The sequence below is a fragment of the Scomber scombrus genome, chromosome 4 (genome assembly GCF_963691925.1).
Source record: "Scomber scombrus chromosome 4, fScoSco1.1, whole genome shotgun sequence".
NCBI lineage: Eukaryota > Metazoa > Chordata > Actinopteri > Scombriformes > Scombridae > Scomber > Scomber scombrus.
In genome coordinates this window covers 8,599,612-8,618,507 of record NC_084973.1, presented here as the reverse complement: position 1 = coordinate 8,618,507, position 18,896 = coordinate 8,599,612, and the positions used below count along the sequence as shown (strand labels likewise).

Below are 18,896 nucleotides of genomic sequence, written 5' to 3'. Positions count from 1 at the left end.
GGGATCACCTATGTGGCCTGTGCCATGAGCCGACCCTAGGGAAATAGCTTGGAGGTGTTAATGTGTCGATGATACATTTGTTGAGGATATGCTATAATTGGTGGTTCTTGTTTACAGTTATAATAGAAACACACCATTCAACAAAATGGAAAGAGCTCTATTTGGTTTAGTATTCCAGACAAAATGTTGCCACACAAAGGAGTATTGTCTGTATTTTACATGTTTCTTATTTTTCATTGAGTTTAAAGTGGAAAACTGCTCTTCAACGTTGTTCATTTTGTGTTTCCATTTGAGTGACCTTATTTAAGAAAAAAAACAAAACAATTTTGTCTCTTAACCTCAACTCTCACAGTAAGGGAATTCATCTGGAAATATTGTGCAAATTGTGCATTAAGTTTAATTTTTAATTTTTACAGAATCCACTCACTCAATGCAGCCCCCCCCCCCCCCCCCCCCCCCCCCCCTTCTTTGACAAAAGTGTGGCTTTTATTTTGAAGATCCCTCTGTAGGAAGCCCTACATTATTCAGATTGTTATTTTCCAACTTGACGCAGGTCTACTCGGGCTGGTAGAAACCTGGCTCCCCCTGCCATCCACAGCACCTCTCCAGCAGAGCTTCAACAGCTCTCCACACCGCGCTCTTTGCATTGTGGGAATGGAGAACAACACTCAGGCTACTGTGAACTGTAATTATAGTGCTGCTGCATTACATTTCAAATAACACAGTGGTTATAGGCTACATAAACTTACTACAGACTCCATCCTGATCCCCACAAACACTGTGAGAAATAATAAACACAAGAACACTTGAAAAATATCAATTAAGTGTTCTACAAGATAAGTTATTTAATTTGAGAGACACACTATAAGCAGCATAGGGTTCATTTTTACAGAACACCACTGTTACTTGGAAGAACCCTTTAACTTAGATACATCCAAGGTAGACATAAAGACATTTTACAGAGAAGTGAAACTTTCTGTGAAAACTTTAACTGTAGTGCTTTCAATAATATGTATATGTATGTATGAGTATGTATCTGCAGGAAATGTTTTTCTTTGCAGGATTTCAGATAAGCAACATGAATACTAATATATCGACAGAAAGTGGACACTTTCATCAACTTCCTGCTCAAGGCAACGATAAAATAGCTTTATTATGCTGGCGAAAAGATCATATGCTTTGGCAGCATTTCAAAGAGCATCAGAATTTCAAATGTATCTGCCAGCTCAGCACAAACACAAGTTTGTTCTGCATGATCAAACACATAGTTCATGTCTGAGGAACTCATATGGTCTTTGATTTCATGTCACAGTTTGACAAATGACTGACGACCGAAGCTGCAGAGACACATGAAGCCCAGCTTGGTAGTAGATAAAAGAATGGGATGGGAAAGAAACACATTTATGTTCCAACATGTGTTAGCCTTGAGTCACGTATGCAGAATCAACCATGTATGTATGTTAAAGATATCCACAACATGATAAATCTATTTTGAAGATCAGTATTACAAGGTTATAGGTGAATAAAACAACTGAACCTCCGACAAATACCCTCCTGCTCCACATTTATTTATACTACTCTACCATCTGTCCTCTACTAAGAAAGTATAAAAGTAAAATAGTTTCTCATAGCTTTTGTATTAGTAATCACACGGATCTCAATCTCAGCTCCTATCAGCAAACACAGGAGGTTCTTGGCATGATATTATTTTGCATGTGGCTTTGCCTCCCTAAATGTTCTGTGCTGCTAATCAGTCATTTTAAAAGTCATAGCTTATAGTTTGAACCTAAACTACAAGTTTGAGGAGAAATCGAAACAGAATAAAGTCTAAATAAAAAAGCTCCTGAAATGTAATACTAACACATATGTGAATCAAGATGTCTATTACAGTAAAGTTTTGGGGCTTGACAGGTGTAGGTCTTGAGATACTAAATGTTGCTCACTTTGTCAAAAGGAGGGTTAGGTTAGAGTTAGATTTAGGCAAGGAAATTTAAACATAGCATAGATGAAAAGATGCCTGCACACTGATTCAAACCATGAATATATTTAGATGAACCCCGGTTAGCTTAGCTTAGCACAAAGACATGGAAACAGGGGGAATGTTTGCTCGGACTGTTTCTTAGCTGGGTACGACAACTTTTCGTCACTAAAATGTTGCCAGGAAGTCACTGTTCACAGCAAACAAATATTCTGGTATATAACACCCCACAACCTACACTTCAACTATTTTATGAGTTAAAAAAACAAAAAACACACGACAGAAAGAGTTCATTAGTGTGTTTTAGAGGTGTTTGTAGCTGAGTTTTGTCTCCTTTTGACAACGTCAGGCTTACGGTTACCCTAGGGTTCCAGTCAGTGCCAAGCTAAGCTAACCAGCTGCTGGGTGTAGCTTCATATAGACATGAAAGTGTTATCCATCTGCTCATCTAACTCAAAATAAGTGTTTTTCCAAAATAACAAACTATTCCTGTAAGTCACTTGTGATGCCAAAAAGATTTACTGTCTTTATGTTTCATTGTAAGATTGATGTTATTTGGTCAGACTCTCTCGCTTTTAACGTTTAACTGCCTTTTTTTTTGGTCAAATGCACTTTGAGCTCAAATTAACCGCAGACTTCAAAAGGCGCCGTTATCTACGAAGCAGATGGAGTGTGAATCTGACAACCGCACACATACCAGAGTAAAACCAAACATGTTTATTAGGGTAACTAACAGTGAGAGTTAAATGCATGTGCTGAAATCAGCCACATCTTACAGTTTCAAAGCATCAAAACATGGCTGAGAAGATCTTTGATGCAACAGCAGTTTCAAGCCAGATAATATACAGAAATGTATTGTGCCACCAGTGTCACAGAAAGTTCCCTTGAGATCGAGCTGGTTAAGATGAAAATGGGAAAAAAAAGAAAGCCTTGACATAATTCATTACACATGATGATGGATATTTGTTTATTTGTTTGGTTGTTTATTGTCTGACGATATGAGGTTAGTGACATTATCTGGAATCCTGGAAATCTCCACCCTGGACTGAACTGTGACACGTTATAATCTGACAACGAGACAGATGAATTGCATACTAATGAAAGTAATGGCAAATCAATAAAAGATGTTCTTGGTTTTTTTTATTGTAACACAGGAGACGTACTGTCTATACTTCCATTCTGTTTCATTTGGAAAAGAAAGAGAATGAAAGAAGCACTAGTGTTATGTGGGGATCATTTTTAAAAAAGGCTTCTATGATTAATCATTAACCTGTATCTGTGATGTTTACATGCCATGGTAGCTCCAGAAACATATAGGCAAGTTTACTTTCTGGAGATTACTGAGAGGTCAATCCTATGCTATAAAACGAGCACAGTGTTTATTTATTTTATTAATAATTACACAGTGCAGTTAAGAAATGCTAAAAACATTATTGTCTAACAAGATCATATATGTTAGTCATTCACATGGTCAGAGATGGGGCCAGGGACAGTGTGGGATTTAAAATCGGTTGAACAAAAGCAGAAACACAGTCTGTTTCAAGATGAGGTGGGGCATTTCTGATCACTCCTCACTTCCTTTCAACGTAAGGAAATGTGCCGGACACTGTTAAAGCCAGAATACCTTATGCAAAAGCAAACTGTAGGCAGGCTAAGCCACATATCAGCATGAGCACAAACAGAGAGTCATGCAATGCCCAGAGTGAACAATATCTGCTCCAAGGATGGTTTGCATGATGATTTCCCTAGCAGCTTCTTCATCGCCCCAAGGTGCTGTTTTATTGTCCTCTCTTCTCGTGTTTGCATTCCATTGTTACTGGGCAAGTACAAATATCCTCCTTTTATCCACAAAAACCTCAGACAAGGCCTTCTACTACATCGCCTGGGCCCAGCCCTCATCCATCCATCAGCGGTGCCCCTAGTCCTACACACAGGGCCCCCCAAGCTCTGCTCACCACCCCCAGCCTGGGCTTTGACATAACGCTGTTGTGGCTTTCCGGGCCTTTATGCTGTCTGTTGTCTGAGGCAGATTGAAGACCCTTTGTGTGCGTCAGCCCCTGTCCTGAGTGGCCGGGAGGAACCTGCTGGGCTGCAAGTGGAGAGACAGGAATGCGCATATGAATGGACCAGTGTGTGCCGGGCACCTGCTGACAGAGGGACGACGTGCCTCTATGAGTCTTAGTTCATCAGCGTAACCATCTTGTTCAATTACATGTTCAGCACGGTGTTGCGTTCCCTGGTTATTCACACTGAATGAGAGTATTGTCACTGCAGTTGTGGATATTTTGCTGCTTGCTGCTGCAGAGCAGCTGCTAATGAATGTGGTGGCAGCGGCATTGTTTCAGGTGTAAATGATTAACACTAAATGCTGCTATTTAGCTCTGCCCCTCTATTGTACTCTGCTAATATCCCCTTTGACATCTGAATGCTATGGAGTGAATGGATGAATGAATGCTAATCTGATTGATCTGATTTGATTCATACTAAAAGAGGGCTTGCAGGGTCTTGTCTTTACCTTCTCTCATGTTCCATACCTGACAATGAATGAATAAAAGCTGATCTATATAAATCAAAGATTCTGTTTTAGGTGTATCTTTTATCCAGTCCCCCAAATTCTTTGTCAGACCATGTAAAGGAAATTTTGAAGACTGAAATGTTTTTTTTTCTCACCTTTACGTCATAGCATTTAACAACCTTTAAAGATCTTTTTTTTAGCACTGTGCCTTGATTCTTGACCTAAGTAAAAGTAGTAATAAAACTCAATTACAAGTAAAAGTTCTGCACTTAGAATATTACTGAGGTAAATCACTTCAGCAGCATTTATATAAAGTATTAAAAGTAAAGTACTCTTTATGTAGAAAATTACCTTGTGTGAGTGAGTGTCATACTATAAATTATAATTATAATTGTTTTATATTAATAACACATTAATGTGTAAGCAGTATTTTAATGTTATAGTTGGTGGTGCAATTTTTTAATTTTTTTTTATTATTGCCAAAGAACATAAACATCCAATATGAAGAGAAAAAAGGAAGAAGAAAAAAAACGTACAAAAATATTTACATATGAAAAAGAACATACTAACAATAAAATGATAAGGACGTTTATATATAGTTGGATAGTTCTAATAAAATGCAACATTTGTAAAAGTGTATTATATAGTTTGCATGTAAAAATTAAATCTATAAAGAACTAAGAACTACACCTATAAGATAAATGTAAGTTTTATGTGACATATATGGTGTATAAATGTCATAATTTGTATTTTCTGACCAATGAAAGAACAGTGAAGTTGAAGGACTACTCCATCCTTATGTAAAGTCAGACTTACTGAGAATTGTATCAGTGAATATGGGCAGAAGAAATACACTTATGAACAGCCGCCTGATGAATTCTCAAGCCAGGGTTTGATCACATGAATCACATGAAGAGCAGGCTGAGGGAGCACAGTGTTTTGAACAAAGGAGCACATTTGTAGAGTTCATTTACAGATTTGGCAAATGATACACAATAAGCAGATTTCTAATAACAGTCTGGTATGGCGGGACCTAGATATATGATCGCAAAAGGGTTCATTAATTGTCCTCTGACTCATATGGTACAGTTTACGGGTTGTTTGTCTGGCCATGCTTTTGAGGAGATTACATCTCCATAATCAATACAAAAAAACTTAGCCATCCATTCCAGAGTTTGACACATAAAAAAAAAATGAAAACTTTCCCTCTTCAAATATAGTCACAACAACACAAAAAATACAGCATGCTGACTGCACATAATTTCCTGGGGAGACTTTTTTTTATGATTGTGATTGCTGGTGCAAATACAAACATTTTTGACATTGTCCAGATGTGTTAGTCGCATTTAAGTCCAAGAGTAGCTGCAGCAACCCAAACTCCACTAACACGGTCCATTACTTAGAGGACTGGACAATATGATATAATGTGGTTGAAATATCTATCATTTATATCAAAATATAAAGCTAACCTATATGTTGATCATATCACACATGGTACACTGTGATTGGCTGGATCATCTGATAAACCTGACATTTCCCACAGTCCCCGTGCTGATTTCCTGGAAGAGCTGGTCTGTGGCCCCTGGACTCGTGGCTCATATCACCCGCTGACCTGGAAAGTGGGAACGTAAGATCAGCAACATCACTTCACCCGGCAGACGACATGCTGCTTTGAAGTGGGAGTGGACCTAAATTGGATTATGCAGCATCTCTGAGGAGCAGCTCCCGTAGATTTGATTACATATACCCCCCCACCCACCCACCCAACACCCACACTCCTGCTTCGCCAATGCAGATGAGACAACGCGGGGCGGTCCTCCATGCCAGACTCTGATACTCCACTTTTAATGTGTGCCCATCTGCCAGCCATTTACCTGATTACTTCAGGCTGACACAGACAGGTCGGGCTCTGCCAGGGCAGATGGGAGGCTGGAGAATGGCATTAGTTCAGTGCAGGTGGAGACAGAAAAGATAAAGACCAGACGACCCCTTCATTCATCAAAAAAAAAAGCATCCATGAATAACCAAAGTGGAGGAAATCAACGTTTGGCACACTGGAATACGAGTGACTTTACCACTTAAACATTATAAAGCTTGAGAAATTTAAACAGAGGACAAGCTGTTCTCATCATCTATGCTTTCTGAAAATTCTTAAGGGCTAGCTTATTGAAAATAAAATCCCAGGCACTGACTTCAAGTACTCCATGCAAGCATGGCACACAGACCGCCTTCTATTTCAGAGGAAAATAACATCCAGTCCTGGTTTAACTTGGGCTCATTATGGTGGAAGTGGGTTCCCGAGCCAGGAAGTTTCATTGCTTTCCAAATAAATCTCACTAAACAGAGCTGTAATCCAAATTCCTCATCTTGTGGAGTCCTCCTTAAGTCCTCACATTACATGAAAGTTTTTAAAAGCTATAGGCATAAAAACTCACACCGTGCCCTTGTAGATATCACTGATTGTAACATTCGCACTGACGAAACTGAGTAAAGTAGCACAGTTGTTTGAAAGAAAATGGAGAGCTGCTAATTTTCACCCAACACAAGCCAGTTTCTGATTGTTTCCACATAAAGGGGCTCTAAAATTCAAACCAGCTCATGAAAAATTATCCAAAAAAAGAATGAGGCCCTTCAACATTCCTCCAGTTTTACCGAGTGACACAGAGGGTTTTCATTCATTTCATCTCACTGCTTGCAAATCTTAGACATCAACTTTGATTATGTTACATAGAACCTGGCAAGGGAACAATCAGAGGGTGCTGTGGGCGGGTGTGATCGTCTGTGTGCCAGTCAAAATCACTCCGCAAAGTCAAATAGCATAACGAACTTTGTTTTTTATTGCCATTTAGAACACAAACAGGGATACCTCCAGTCCAATCTTTTCAGTGAACAGTGAAAAAGACTATCACTGACATGTGGCATTCAAGTTGGGTGATCTTGGTAACAGCTCCTCAGCTGTGTGGAAGGAGGAACTTGTCACTGAGCCTAACCAGCTCTGTTGGCTTAGTTCTGCAAGCTAATATACCCCCATTCCACCCCATCTACCCCCCTGATGCCCCATCTCCTTGTGTTGTGTGGCGTCAGCTGCAATGAGCTCCAGATGTGGCCTGGCACCCCTCCAGTCACCGCACTGGATGTGGTTTGAAGGTAGTTTGGAAACACCACCCACCAGCGGACCCAATGAAAGTTCCTCAGACTGCAGCGAGAGGTTTCTGTCGCGGGTTTGTATTTGTGCGGACTGCAGGAGCGCAGAAGAAGTGCAGAAGTGCACATCTGGGGGGGAGGAAAAGGTATCCGTTTCTATATATGTGCATGTGTTACTTATTCAACTTGCTTAAGTGAGACAATAGTTGAAGTGCTTCCATCTGTTTCAGTAGATATGGAAATATCAACATCCTTTAATTGCCCCCAGGCTTTCATTCTTTGTTCCCTTTGTATATAAATACTGTTCAAGAAAGCACTCAGTAATCTGAGTAATGTGTTCAGCCTTTGATAACCTGAGTCATGTCAATGAGAATGGAAAGACAAAGGTGAATACATTTTAAATGTTTCACAGAATGTTGAAATATTTTACATATTCCAAAAAAGCAATTTTCCTCGGAAAGATGTACAAAACCTGTTTATGTGATGTCAGTACACATCAAGAAGCATCAAAAACACCATTTATAGTAAATGAGACGCCTGGGTTTCTAGGTTGGCGGCCTTAACCCTAACCCATTTGTGCAGTTTGAGGTCATCATTTTCACCAAAATACAAAGACCATCAACCATCAGCATCTGCAACAGTAGGTTTTAAGTATTTGCTAAAATGTTTAAAAGTTGGTAGAGGCAGTTGAGACATAAGGCTGTCACTGGAAAACAAACTATAGGTTGAGCTTGAGTGTTCCTGAACAATAAGTCAAATGTTTAAAATGTCTAATTGGACAAATGTGTCAAAATGAACTGCAATCAACATCACATCAAGGAAACATTTAAAAATGTTGCTGTGTTTGCTTGATACCTTTACTTACATAAGCAGCCCCAGGGGTATATACTTAAGTTGATGTTCCACTCATGATGCTTTACTATCAGCTGTAACACTGATGCTTTTCTCTCTTGTTAACAGTTACCCTGTTTAGTTTTCCAACCGTGTGCTGGGAGGATCGAATGAGGTCACTCTATATTAACTGCCAGCTAATTCTCATGGTCTAGTGGGAAAAACACATTCTTCTTTTAAGCTAATAGCGCCCCCTGCTGTCCAACACCTGCTGTACCAAACCCAGCCAGGATTGCTTCAGTTTGCCAGACACAACTGAACAAATAACCGAACACATGCACAGCTTTGGCTTCCAGTTTTAATACAAATCTGATGTTTCAAATTTGCCACATGGTCAAAGCAAACAATCATAAACACTGCAGAGAGACCAGATGCTGCGCACTTAACAAATTCAACATGTGACTGACAATGAAGTAACTCCAACCAATCATCACTTGCATCACTTGCTATATTTAAGTTTCGGGTGCTTTCTGGCTCACTGTGTTTGAAATCATGTTTTATGTCATTTTATCATCTTTCAAGATAATTTAATAATGTTTTTTTGTATTTCTGCTGGAATTTGATGCAGATTGTGTGCTGCTTTCAGTCAAATACTTTCAAATTCTGCACATAAAGGGTTTGAGTGTAGTAGTTTTAAACAGAAACTTCAGCAAACTGGGCTGCTGTTTGTCTGTTGGCAGGTGAATTGTCATGCAAGCTTCAGGCCAAAGCACCCCACAGTAAAATATTTAAGTTACAGTACAGCTTGGTCAATGTCTGAATATTTAAATTCAACCACTAGCACTTCATCAGATAGTGAAGTGGAATATTCACATAATTTCTCCCACTGATCCATCACGTCTGTCGGATTATCTATCACTTTGCAGCTCTTAAAACCCAAGTAAGTACCTCAGTTGTAAAATTCTCTTCATAACATAAAGGCTGATGTGTTTTATCTTCTTGTCATGGTCAATAAGAAGAAGAAGGATCAATCCATCATGGATCAATTAAAAGAGAATGATTCTTTATTCATCACAACCTGATAAGATTTGACTGGTTTTACACATTTCTGTAACTTGGAAGGTAGGATACAAATACAAAACAGGGCGATGCATATAGTTAATATGGTGATATAATGTTCAGTCTGCTCCATTCAGTGGTACTTTGTCCAGGTTCAGTTGAGTTGAGAAAAAGCAGACAAATATAGTGAGGTCAACGTTAAGGTGAATCTAATCCTGACTTAAAGCAGACCTCACATGTTCCAACAGTCTGTTTTGGGCTCATATAATTTGTCTGTTCTAAGACAGCAGTGACTTTGTGTGCTGCAGGTGCAGTGTGTCTGTTGTCATCGAGGTGGTTTTAAGAGCTGCTGCAGATCTCCCTGAGGTGCCAGCTGGTAGGGTAGCTGGAGCCTCTTGTTCTCCTGGCTGCAGAGTGCTGGACAGTGCTCAAGAAGTAGCTGACACACCTCTTCATGACCCCGTTCTGCAGCCTGCTCATACATGCAAAAAAATAACACACAGAGGCACCAGTTACATCGTAATAAATATCCTTTGTAACTCATCAATAGTTTTATTATGGCATCACTGGCAGTGCTTGTGCTATGACATGACTACCTTATGCAAAGGAGATGCACCATCGTCATCACACAGCATTGGATCTGCCCTGTGGTGCAGCAGGAGTTTAACCACATCCAGGTGACCACAGTAGGCTGACCGATGGAGCGGTGTGGCACCGCCTGGTGTCTGGGGAGACGCACAAGCGCCATTGTCCAGAAGAAACTTGCATACAGCAAGATGACCGCTGCGACTTGCATAATGCTGAGACAAACACACAAAAATGAAGCAGAGGTTTAGATCCAAGAGATGTGAACAGGAAACAGCAAACGCCCCAAAGATCTTGCCAGCAAACTCACTAGAGCTGTGTATCCAGCTGAGTCTCTCTGGTTAGGTTGTGTGCCTTTCTGGATCAAGGACTTGACTCTCTCCAATTCCCCATCAATCGCAGCAGACCAGATACCTGCATATAAAAATGACACTTATGATGACAAAACACAGCAGTGGCCTTCAATGATAGATGAGACTCATCAATAATGAATAAAGTTAGTTACTTATAACACACGTGAAATATGCAAGTGTTTCAATTTTGGAGGAAGCCCTCACTGACAGAATATAGTCAGTTTGTTGTAATACTCAGTTGGTGCCATGATATAAACACATGGCTGACATACTGTATAAAAGGCAAACCTCGTTCAAAATCCATTTCACTCAGCGTCTGGTGAACACTGGGAGAGGAGGCTGGATGTGAGCAGCACGCACAGTGCTCCCGATCAGACGCCATGGTGTTAATGCGCAAAAACAGGACCAAAATAGTCCCAGACTGATTCAGACCTGAAGCTGGACATTAATTTAAAAGTTATACAGACTGTGTAAACATGTTTCTGTTAGTCAGTTCCGTGTTTCTTCTTCTATTACAAGTGGTCGACCCAATTTGTGGTGCATTGCACCACCAACTGGCCCGGCTTCCCATTACACACCAGGAATAAAGTTAAGAAGCAAATTACTTTATAAAGAACAACAATTAATTCGTAAAATATGTTATTAGTTCATACACACAGTAAAACAATTAATTTCTGTCACACAAAACAAGTAGACTTTAGTTTGGCGAGCAGTGACTGTCTGCAAGGGACGATCCGAGATTTAAATCGAACGTACCCACGCCTGAACGCCCTGGCCAATCACAGAGCTGCATCCAGAGAGCAACCTTCAAGTGCTCTCTGATATTGTCGGTTTATTGTAACCAATTTGTTTAAGAAAAACGACAGCACGTAATGTTGTTCTGTGGTGTTAAAATGATGATGAAAAGCGAGCTACTACATTAAAATGTTGTTTCTACATAATCAAAAAAATGCATCACTAAAGGCAATAATTTCTGATATTTACTCATTTTTTCCTTTCTCTTGAATGTCCTCCATTAGGAAATGTACTATTCACGTATTAAATACATAATCATATTAATATAAGCATACAAAACTCTCATGCTCGGGTATGGCTAAAAGTCCAATATCTCATCTTGTGTGACGCATGTACAATATCAATCTTATAATTTCTGCTTTTTCCAATTGTTCCTGAAGGCAACTTCTGTCTCGTGTTGTTGTCTGATGCAGCTAGCTATAGCCAGCTTGACTCTGTAAGCAACTGTTAGCTGGCAAGAAGCTACATGGTATATTATTATTGTTAAAATTACAACAAAGTACTTAAAACCAAAGCACCTAAAGAATGAGAAGAGTTACGTTATTTGTTAACGGGACATCTAAAAATGGCAAGGTGAGTAACAACGGGACAGGCTGATGAGTGAGGGAGCTTGGGCCGCACAATGACTGGCGTTTTACTGAACATTGACTTAGGTGTTTAATTATAGCTAAAGAACAGTCTTACACTTGTATTGTCAACTATATCAAGTCCAGGTAAATGTTAGCTCTAAGTGACATCTCTTACATACGGCATGAACTCCGCTCACCCGACTCATTAATCTCTCATTAGTCTACATTAGTGCTTCCAGCCTTATTGGCCTGTGACCCCTTAAAATAAAGCAAAGTCTACTCAGGACCACTGTCACATGTTATCTTGCTTGGCAGCTAAAGTACCGATTATTGACTTAGATAATCGTTTTGTCCATAACATGTCAGAAAATAGTGAAAAATATCTGTTAAAGTTCCACACAGTCCAAAGTTACATCTTCAAATGTCTGATTTTGTCTGATTAACAGTTTAAAACCCAAATATTCAGTTTATGATCATCATTCAGTTTATAATCATCTAGACAAAGAAAAGCAATAAATCAACACATTTAAAAAGCTGAATCTAGCTCTTTTAAAAAAAAAACATATTTGCTTATAAAATTATAAAACAATTCTTAAATATCAAAATAGTCGCTGATTAATCTCTGTCAATTGACTAATCAATTCATTTTGAAAGAGGACTAATTTTGTTTAATTGAATAACTTTTTAGAGGCTTGAAGATATGCAACACAACATAAATAACGTAAAAATCAGAAGAAAGCTCTTTTAAAAAAATCTATAAATGATTTAATCCTATCCTGACCTACTATCTTGTGACCCCTTTGATTAATCCCTCCCCCCAGTGTGGGAGCCACCAGACTAAGAGGACCCCAGCAAAAAGGGGATTTTTACTTTAATTCTATCCATAGGTAATGCAATGATAGGATGTATCACTGTTTTTAACATCTAAAAGCAAAAATATTATCAGATTGGGGACCCTTGGACTAAATCTTACCAAATGGGGGTCTGTGGTCTAATTTGTGTGAGTTTAGGGGCCCTTGACTTCTATCCTGTAAAACCCAGTGATGTTTTCTCTTTTCTTCCTAGGTTGTAGCAGTGTATGGAGCCTTCTCTGACTTACTATCCGTAGCAAGCAATAAGTTAGGAATCAAAGCCTCCTGTTTATACAATGGAAAAGGTGGTCTTATAGATGACATCACCCTTATAAGGTAACACAATGATAACAATTACAGTATTCTTCTGAGCTTGTTATGAACCTCTGTCACCTCATTGTGTGTCTTATCTGTCTAACCTGTGCCTCTAACAGAGATGATGACGTGCTGTATGTATCAGAGGGAGATCCTTTCATTGGTGAGTGCTGTCATGTCTGCTGCACGAGTCCCGTTCGCTGACCAGTGAATAAAGTCTCACTCAGACATGTCGTCTTCCTCTCTTTTGTGTCTCAGACCCTCAGAATGAAGTCAAGGTTGCAGCTGATTCGCATGGAGCTCACACTGATTGGCTGACCCTTAATATTGGTGGTCGTCTGTTTACCACCACCAGGTATGCGTGGTACTACTAGAAGCTTTCATTGTAATAAACACATTAGAAAACACTCTGAATTAAACAGTATACTTCTGTTGCAAGGATCTACTATGTTAAATCTTTTTTTTTCATTCACTTCTTTGCTGAATGTGTCTGTTTATTGTACAGAAGCACCTTGGTCAGCAAAGAACCGGAGAGTATGCTCGCTCACATGTTTCGGGAGAAAGGTAAGTTATGGCTACAGAGCTAAAGCCAATCAAGATGCATTTCATTTTTAAAAATGTGAACCTACCTTTCACATCAGTTTCATGAATCTCTGTGTTTGCTCCAGATGTGTGGGGAAACAAGCGGGACAAGCATGGGGCTTACCTCATCGACCGAAGCCCCGAATACTTTGAGCCTATTCTCAACTACTTGAGACACGGTCAGCTTATTATCAATGAAGGCATCAATATACGAGGTAAGCTCTTTAACCAGTCCAAACATGTCAAGTCTACAGAATAATAAGACAAATAAACACAGTTGAAATTGTTTTCCAGGTGTCCTCGAAGAGGCTCGTTTTTTTGGAATTGAGCAACTTGCTGAACAGCTTGAAGCAGCAATCAAGGTAATATGAAGTTAGCAAGGTAGATGCTATTTTATTTATTTATATGATGACTGACTTGCTTTACTTTTAAATCAGAACTCTCAGCCTCCTGAGGACCACTCCCCCATTTCCCGCAAAGAGTTTGTGCGTTTTCTTCTGGCAACGCCCACCAAGTCAGAGCTCCGCTGCCAGGTACAGCTAGTTAAAGATGTTTTCATGTCTTCACTCCATCTTTTCACTATATCAACTTTAATTTACGACATTCTTGTTTCAGGGTCTTAATTTCAGCGGGGCCGATCTCTCCCGGCTCGACTTGCGTTACATCAATTTCAAGATGGCTAATCTCAGCCGCTGCAATCTGACGCACGCTAACCTGTGCTGCTCCAATCTGGAACGGGCCGATCTGTCTGGAGCCAACCTGGATGTAAGTCTGAGAACCGAATGATTCATGCGAGAACAACAAAAGTGTCTCACCGCGGGGAAGTGAACGTTTCCTACTTCTGTCTGAGTTGTGTGTCATTTTTGTGTTATTTTTATTTGTTGGCCTTCCTGCTGGTGAACAATGGACTGTGGTTTTGGTATTTAGCCACCACCTGCCTCCTCAGTTTTGAGAATGACAGGCCATTTTATTCTTTAACATGTTTGCCCTTCACCTACTCCAAACTCTGATTCACCCCCTTTTAAAAAAAATAATAAGCAGACTGATTGCTTCTCTGTTTGGGGACTTAACGTGAATTTCTTGTGGGGTGTGATGTAAAAATTACATTAAAACATTATAAATACTGTTGTTTGGTTTGTTTGTTGAAGGGTGCCAATTTACAAGGAGTGAAGATGCTCTGTTCCAATGCTGAGGGAGCTTCTCTCAAAGGATGCAATTTTGAAGATCCCTCTGGACTGAAGGCCAACCTGGAAGGTAAACAATCACAAGTCTTATGCAAACAAGTTGTGCTCCCACATTTGTCGCCACATCTTAAGCAAGTGTTACTGTGATTAGGAGCCAACCTGAAAGGGGTTGACATGGAAGGAAGCCAGATGACCGGCATCAACCTGCGTGTGGCCACTCTGAAAAATGCAAAGCTGAAGAACTGTAACCTGCGGGGCGCCACTTTAGCAGGAACTGATCTAGAGGTAAGTCAAGGCTTTCGGAAGGGATTATCTCTAAAAATGCCCACTTAACCAGACATGTTGACGCAGATGGCAATATTTATCACGGGGCCAAAAAGGATGAAAAAGTAGTTTGGAATAAATTGTACTAGAGATGTTTTAAAGATATGTTTGTGCAGACACAATAAGCTGATAAGACATGGACTCTGGGAACTTGTGTTATGAATTGTTCACTATTTTCTGACATTCTGTAGACTAAACAGTTATTTGTGAAAAATAATTGATACATTACTTGATACTGAACTTTAATACTGATAGCCCAGCCGCAGGATCTCCAAAATGTAAACTAAAATTACATAGAAATGAATAACTAAATAACCAATAAATATGATGGATGCAATGAAGCTGATCTTTATCTTTCTATTTTAACTCAGTTGTTCTGTGCCTCATGTTGGCAATGAATGTCAAACTATTCATTTAATTGTCTGACTAACCATTTTGACATTCACTCTGCCTTGTTTGATTTTAACCAAGCATTGCCATCAAATGTTTCAATAGGCTTCTGTATGATATTTATTACAGTAACATTACAGTTGTCTACTTACATTGCAAGCTTTTCACCAACCCTTGCAATCTGCCTTACTGTTTTGTCACTGCTGCGTCTCTGCAGAACTGCGACCTGTCTGGCTGTGATCTACAAGAAGCCAACCTGAGAGGATCCAACGTGAAAGGAGCCATTTTTGAAGAAATGCTGACCCCGTTGCACATGTCCCAGAGTGTCAGATAACTTGGCAACATGCCTACAAGTCCAATCTGGACTTGAGCCACAGATGGCTTCTTTGTTACTCAGTTCCTCCAGCCTATCCTACACTATACCCCCCCCCCCCCCCCCCCCCCCCCCATCAATCTCTCTTTACCTGTGTACAGCACAGGTAGTTGTATGCACATCCCTGGCATTCCACCTATGTTATTGTTAGCTTTAAATATCTTGCACTAGAATTTATCCAGGGTTGTCCATGTATGTTTGAATGGTAGGATGTTTTGAGATGTCCAGCTACATATATCACCAAAACAAAATGATGTTCCACATGTATGTAGATGTGTCTGGATGCAATCCAACAACTATACTCATTTAATGTGTTGCATAACTTATATTCATTTCATATTACTTGACATGTTAATGGGAGTCAAAACCAGACTTTTGCAGTGAAGTTCAGATTGCTGAGCCTTACTGAATGCTGCTGTAGCAGAAACTGAAGGGGTCACTTAACCAATAACTGTGTCGCTGTACGTTCCTCTTTTAAGTATGTTACTTACTTTTGCTGGATACTATACACTATAAAGGAAGCAATGCAAGCCAAAGCCATACGACAGCACAGTCTCAAAGGCTAGAAGTGCTGTCAGTGCACCATAAAACTATGCGACTATGCTAGTTTTCAACACAGCTTGGGTATGCAATACATGATTTACAGCTGTGAGATTACTCTTTTCCTACTTTTGAATATTGTGTTCTTAAAAAAAGCTCTCCATTGTTTTGCGCTCTGTGAAACTACCTCTTTTGTTTTGATTTTTTAAAATCCATGTGTGTGTGAGAGATCCACAGCTGCATGCATTTTACTGTGGCGCCACTTATTGTAACGTTTATGTACGACACTCATTATTCCTCGAATCCCATTATGAGAAAATAATCCAACTTGGCGAGCTTTAACCGAAGGCCGCGTTCACATGTTGTGGGTTTACCTGGAAAAAAAACATGCTCCGTGTACAGACGCGTATCACTTAATCATGCTTTGAAATTATTTGCACAAGTATATGTTTTGATTTGTAACATGTTATATCTTTTCACCAAAAAAATGTTTAATGCTTGTAATCTTATGTAAATCAAATCCAGTGCTTCCAAAAAAATAGAAGAAGAAAAAATCACTATTAGGCGGATATTTTGTTACGGAACAATCTCACTTCAGTTCTTACTGGACAGTGTCTGTTTGCATGTGTGAAGAGCTATCCTCACCTTTTGACTGGTGAAGTTTCTTTTAGCTGTAGCTCAAAGCTGCTCCAATGCAATACTATTCACTCAGTTAAATCGTAGGTACCCAGCCTGTGAGAATGAATGATGAAGGCAATCGTGTATTTCACCGTGAGTGTGAAAATTGCAAAGAGCTATGGTTATTTATTTTAATACATCTCTCTCAATGCAATATGGGGCAGAGGTTGTTAGGTTGTTATTTTTTTGTTTGTTTGACACAGGGGGCGGTGTAGTTCTCCCTGTGTATGATTATTGCACTCGACCGTGGAAATATATTTCCATGAATGACTGTTATAAATAAACTGCTATGAAGAAGAGTAAGTCTGTATCACCTCGTCTTTTTCTCTGTTATTAATTTGTGAATCTTATATTTACCCAGCAAGTACTGGAAAATTACTGGAAATACTTCACAGCCAATTCACAAAGCTTGTCTGATGATGATGATGATGATTTGTCCTTTCTGTGGAAGGGCAAAAATCACACTGCAATTTTCTTTATTTTATTTTTTTTATTTCACAGCTCTGCGGGTCACCAGTGAATGTTGCTTAATCCCACTTTGTGCCTCCCTGCTGTGAAGTGTTGTTTTTTTTTAGAGGAAGCAAAGCAGCATATAAACCTTGGACAGCAGCAGTATTCACAAACTACAGCACACAAGAACAAATCAGAGAAGCAGCTTGTTATGCACAGAAGGTAAAACTAATGTGATTAATACACCTGGGTATGTGTAATTTAAAATTGAAGGACTATGGCAGTATTTGTAGTTGAATTAAGTGAATTTAAAAGATTATTGACCTGCTTGATTGTGTAATATGAAGCTTTTCTCCCCCTCAGAATGGCTATGCAAACTTTGGCACTGTGGCTGCTGCTTCTTGGATCAGTAGTGCCACAGATCTGCTGTCAGCACTGGTCATATGGACTGAGCCCAGGAGGGAAGAGGGAACTGGACAGCCTTTCAGACACAATGGACGACGTAAGCATGGCTCTTCACACTTTGTTTCAACATCTATTCAGTATTGATCATTGCAATGTGTTACCCCCCTCCACAGATAGTTGAGGGGTTTCCACACGTGGACACACCTTGCAGTATTTTGGGTTGTGCGGAGGAATCACCTTTTGCCAAAATCTACAGAATGAAAGGATTATTTGTAAGTTTGACCAGATATTTCTATTAAATTTCGATTGTATCTTTATAGATTTTAATGTTATTCTTATTCTCTTTTAGGGCAGTGTGACCAACAGGGAGAATGGACACAGAAATTATAAAAAATGAGGATTCTTTGATTAATAAATGATCATATTAGCACATTTACATTGTTTCCTGTATTACTCGTAATGATTTACACACACACACACACACACACACACAAACACACACATACACACACACACACACACACACACACACACACACACACACACACACACACACACACACACACACACACACACACAAGGATTTAATTACATTGTTTTTGATTCTGCATGGGTTGCTTATCCTACTGTACAAACATGTAACTATTGGATAGAAATGTAAATAGGTTGACTTCAAAGGATGTATGTGCAAGTTATATAGGCACTGGCATAAAACTGATGTTATCATATTGTAGAACAGAGCAAACAGAAGTGCAGGCAAACAGTTGCTTAGTGAATAAATGCCAAAATACAAACTTACGATACAGTTTAAGATTGAACACATTTTTATTGCTCAGTATCCTTTGTTTTTTGCTATTATTTCTTGCTCTGAGAGAGTATAGTGATATATTTTTTGAATAACTATTAACACTCTGAATATGACTTTGACCCTGTTTACACCTGGCATTGACTTGCATCTTGGATAATGCGATCACA

The 18,896-nt window shown here is 39.4% G+C and overlaps 3 protein-coding genes across 3 annotated transcripts; 2 read left to right on the top strand and 1 right to left on the bottom strand.

Annotated features, from left to right (window-relative positions):
• Nucleotides 1–9,512: 9,512 nt before the first annotated feature.
• On the bottom strand, nucleotides 9,513–11,099 carry ankrd39 (ankyrin repeat domain 39). The gene is made up of 4 exons (XM_062417017.1): nucleotides 10,754–11,099; nucleotides 10,423–10,526; nucleotides 10,124–10,327; nucleotides 9,513–9,999 (listed from the first exon to the last, which is right to left on the bottom strand). Exons 1-4 carry the CDS (start codon nucleotides 10,845–10,847, stop codon nucleotides 9,853–9,855), a joined length of 549 nt encoding a protein of 182 aa, XP_062273001.1. The 5' UTR covers nucleotides 10,848–11,099; the 3' UTR covers nucleotides 9,513–9,852.
• Nucleotides 11,100–11,662: 563 nt separating this feature from the next.
• Nucleotides 11,663–17,310, top strand: kctd9a (potassium channel tetramerization domain containing 9a). The gene is made up of 12 exons (XM_062417014.1): nucleotides 11,663–11,833; nucleotides 12,895–13,016; nucleotides 13,115–13,158; nucleotides 13,254–13,350; nucleotides 13,501–13,559; nucleotides 13,664–13,792; nucleotides 13,872–13,939; nucleotides 14,015–14,110; nucleotides 14,193–14,342; nucleotides 14,726–14,831; nucleotides 14,913–15,046; nucleotides 15,693–17,310. The coding sequence occupies exons 1-12, from the start codon at nucleotides 11,786–11,788 to the stop codon at nucleotides 15,807–15,809; spliced, it is 1,170 nt and encodes a 389-aa protein (XP_062272998.1). The 5' UTR covers nucleotides 11,663–11,785; the 3' UTR covers nucleotides 15,810–17,310.
• Nucleotides 17,311–17,727: 417 nt separating this feature from the next.
• Nucleotides 17,728–18,318, top strand: LOC133978720 (progonadoliberin-1-like). The gene is made up of 4 exons (XM_062417019.1): nucleotides 17,728–17,738; nucleotides 17,880–18,018; nucleotides 18,095–18,193; nucleotides 18,271–18,318. Exons 1-4 carry the CDS (start codon nucleotides 17,728–17,730, stop codon nucleotides 18,316–18,318), a joined length of 297 nt encoding a protein of 98 aa, XP_062273003.1.
• The last annotated feature ends 578 nt before the right edge of the window (nucleotides 18,319–18,896 follow it).

Excerpts from the sequence above, each read along its gene's own strand:
- ankrd39 (XM_062417017.1), bottom strand. The coding sequence starts at position 10,847 with ATGGCGTCTGATCGGGAGCACTGTGCGTGCTGCTCACATCCAGCCTCC. Across the intron at positions 10,527-10,753 it reads TGAAATGGATTTTGAACGAG|GTATCTGGTCTGCTGCGATT; the intron begins GTTTGCCTTTTA and ends TTTTATATGCAG. Across the intron at positions 10,328-10,422 it reads CAGCTGGATACACAGCTCTA|CATTATGCAAGTCGCAGCGG; the intron begins GTGAGTTTGCTG and ends TGTTTGTCTCAG.
- kctd9a (XM_062417014.1), top strand. The coding sequence starts at position 11,786 with ATGAGAAGAGTTACGTTATTTGTTAACGGGACATCTAAAAATGGCAAG. Across the intron at positions 13,351-13,500 it reads CGTCTGTTTACCACCACCAG|AAGCACCTTGGTCAGCAAAG; the intron begins GTATGCGTGGTA and ends TTTATTGTACAG. Across the intron at positions 13,560-13,663 it reads TCACATGTTTCGGGAGAAAG|ATGTGTGGGGAAACAAGCGG; the intron begins GTAAGTTATGGC and ends TGTTTGCTCCAG.
- LOC133978720 (XM_062417019.1), top strand. Across the intron at positions 18,019-18,094 it reads TTTCAGACACAATGGACGAC|ATAGTTGAGGGGTTTCCACA; the intron begins GTAAGCATGGCT and ends CCCCCTCCACAG. Across the intron at positions 18,194-18,270 it reads ACAGAATGAAAGGATTATTT|GGCAGTGTGACCAACAGGGA; the intron begins GTAAGTTTGACC and ends ATTCTCTTTTAG.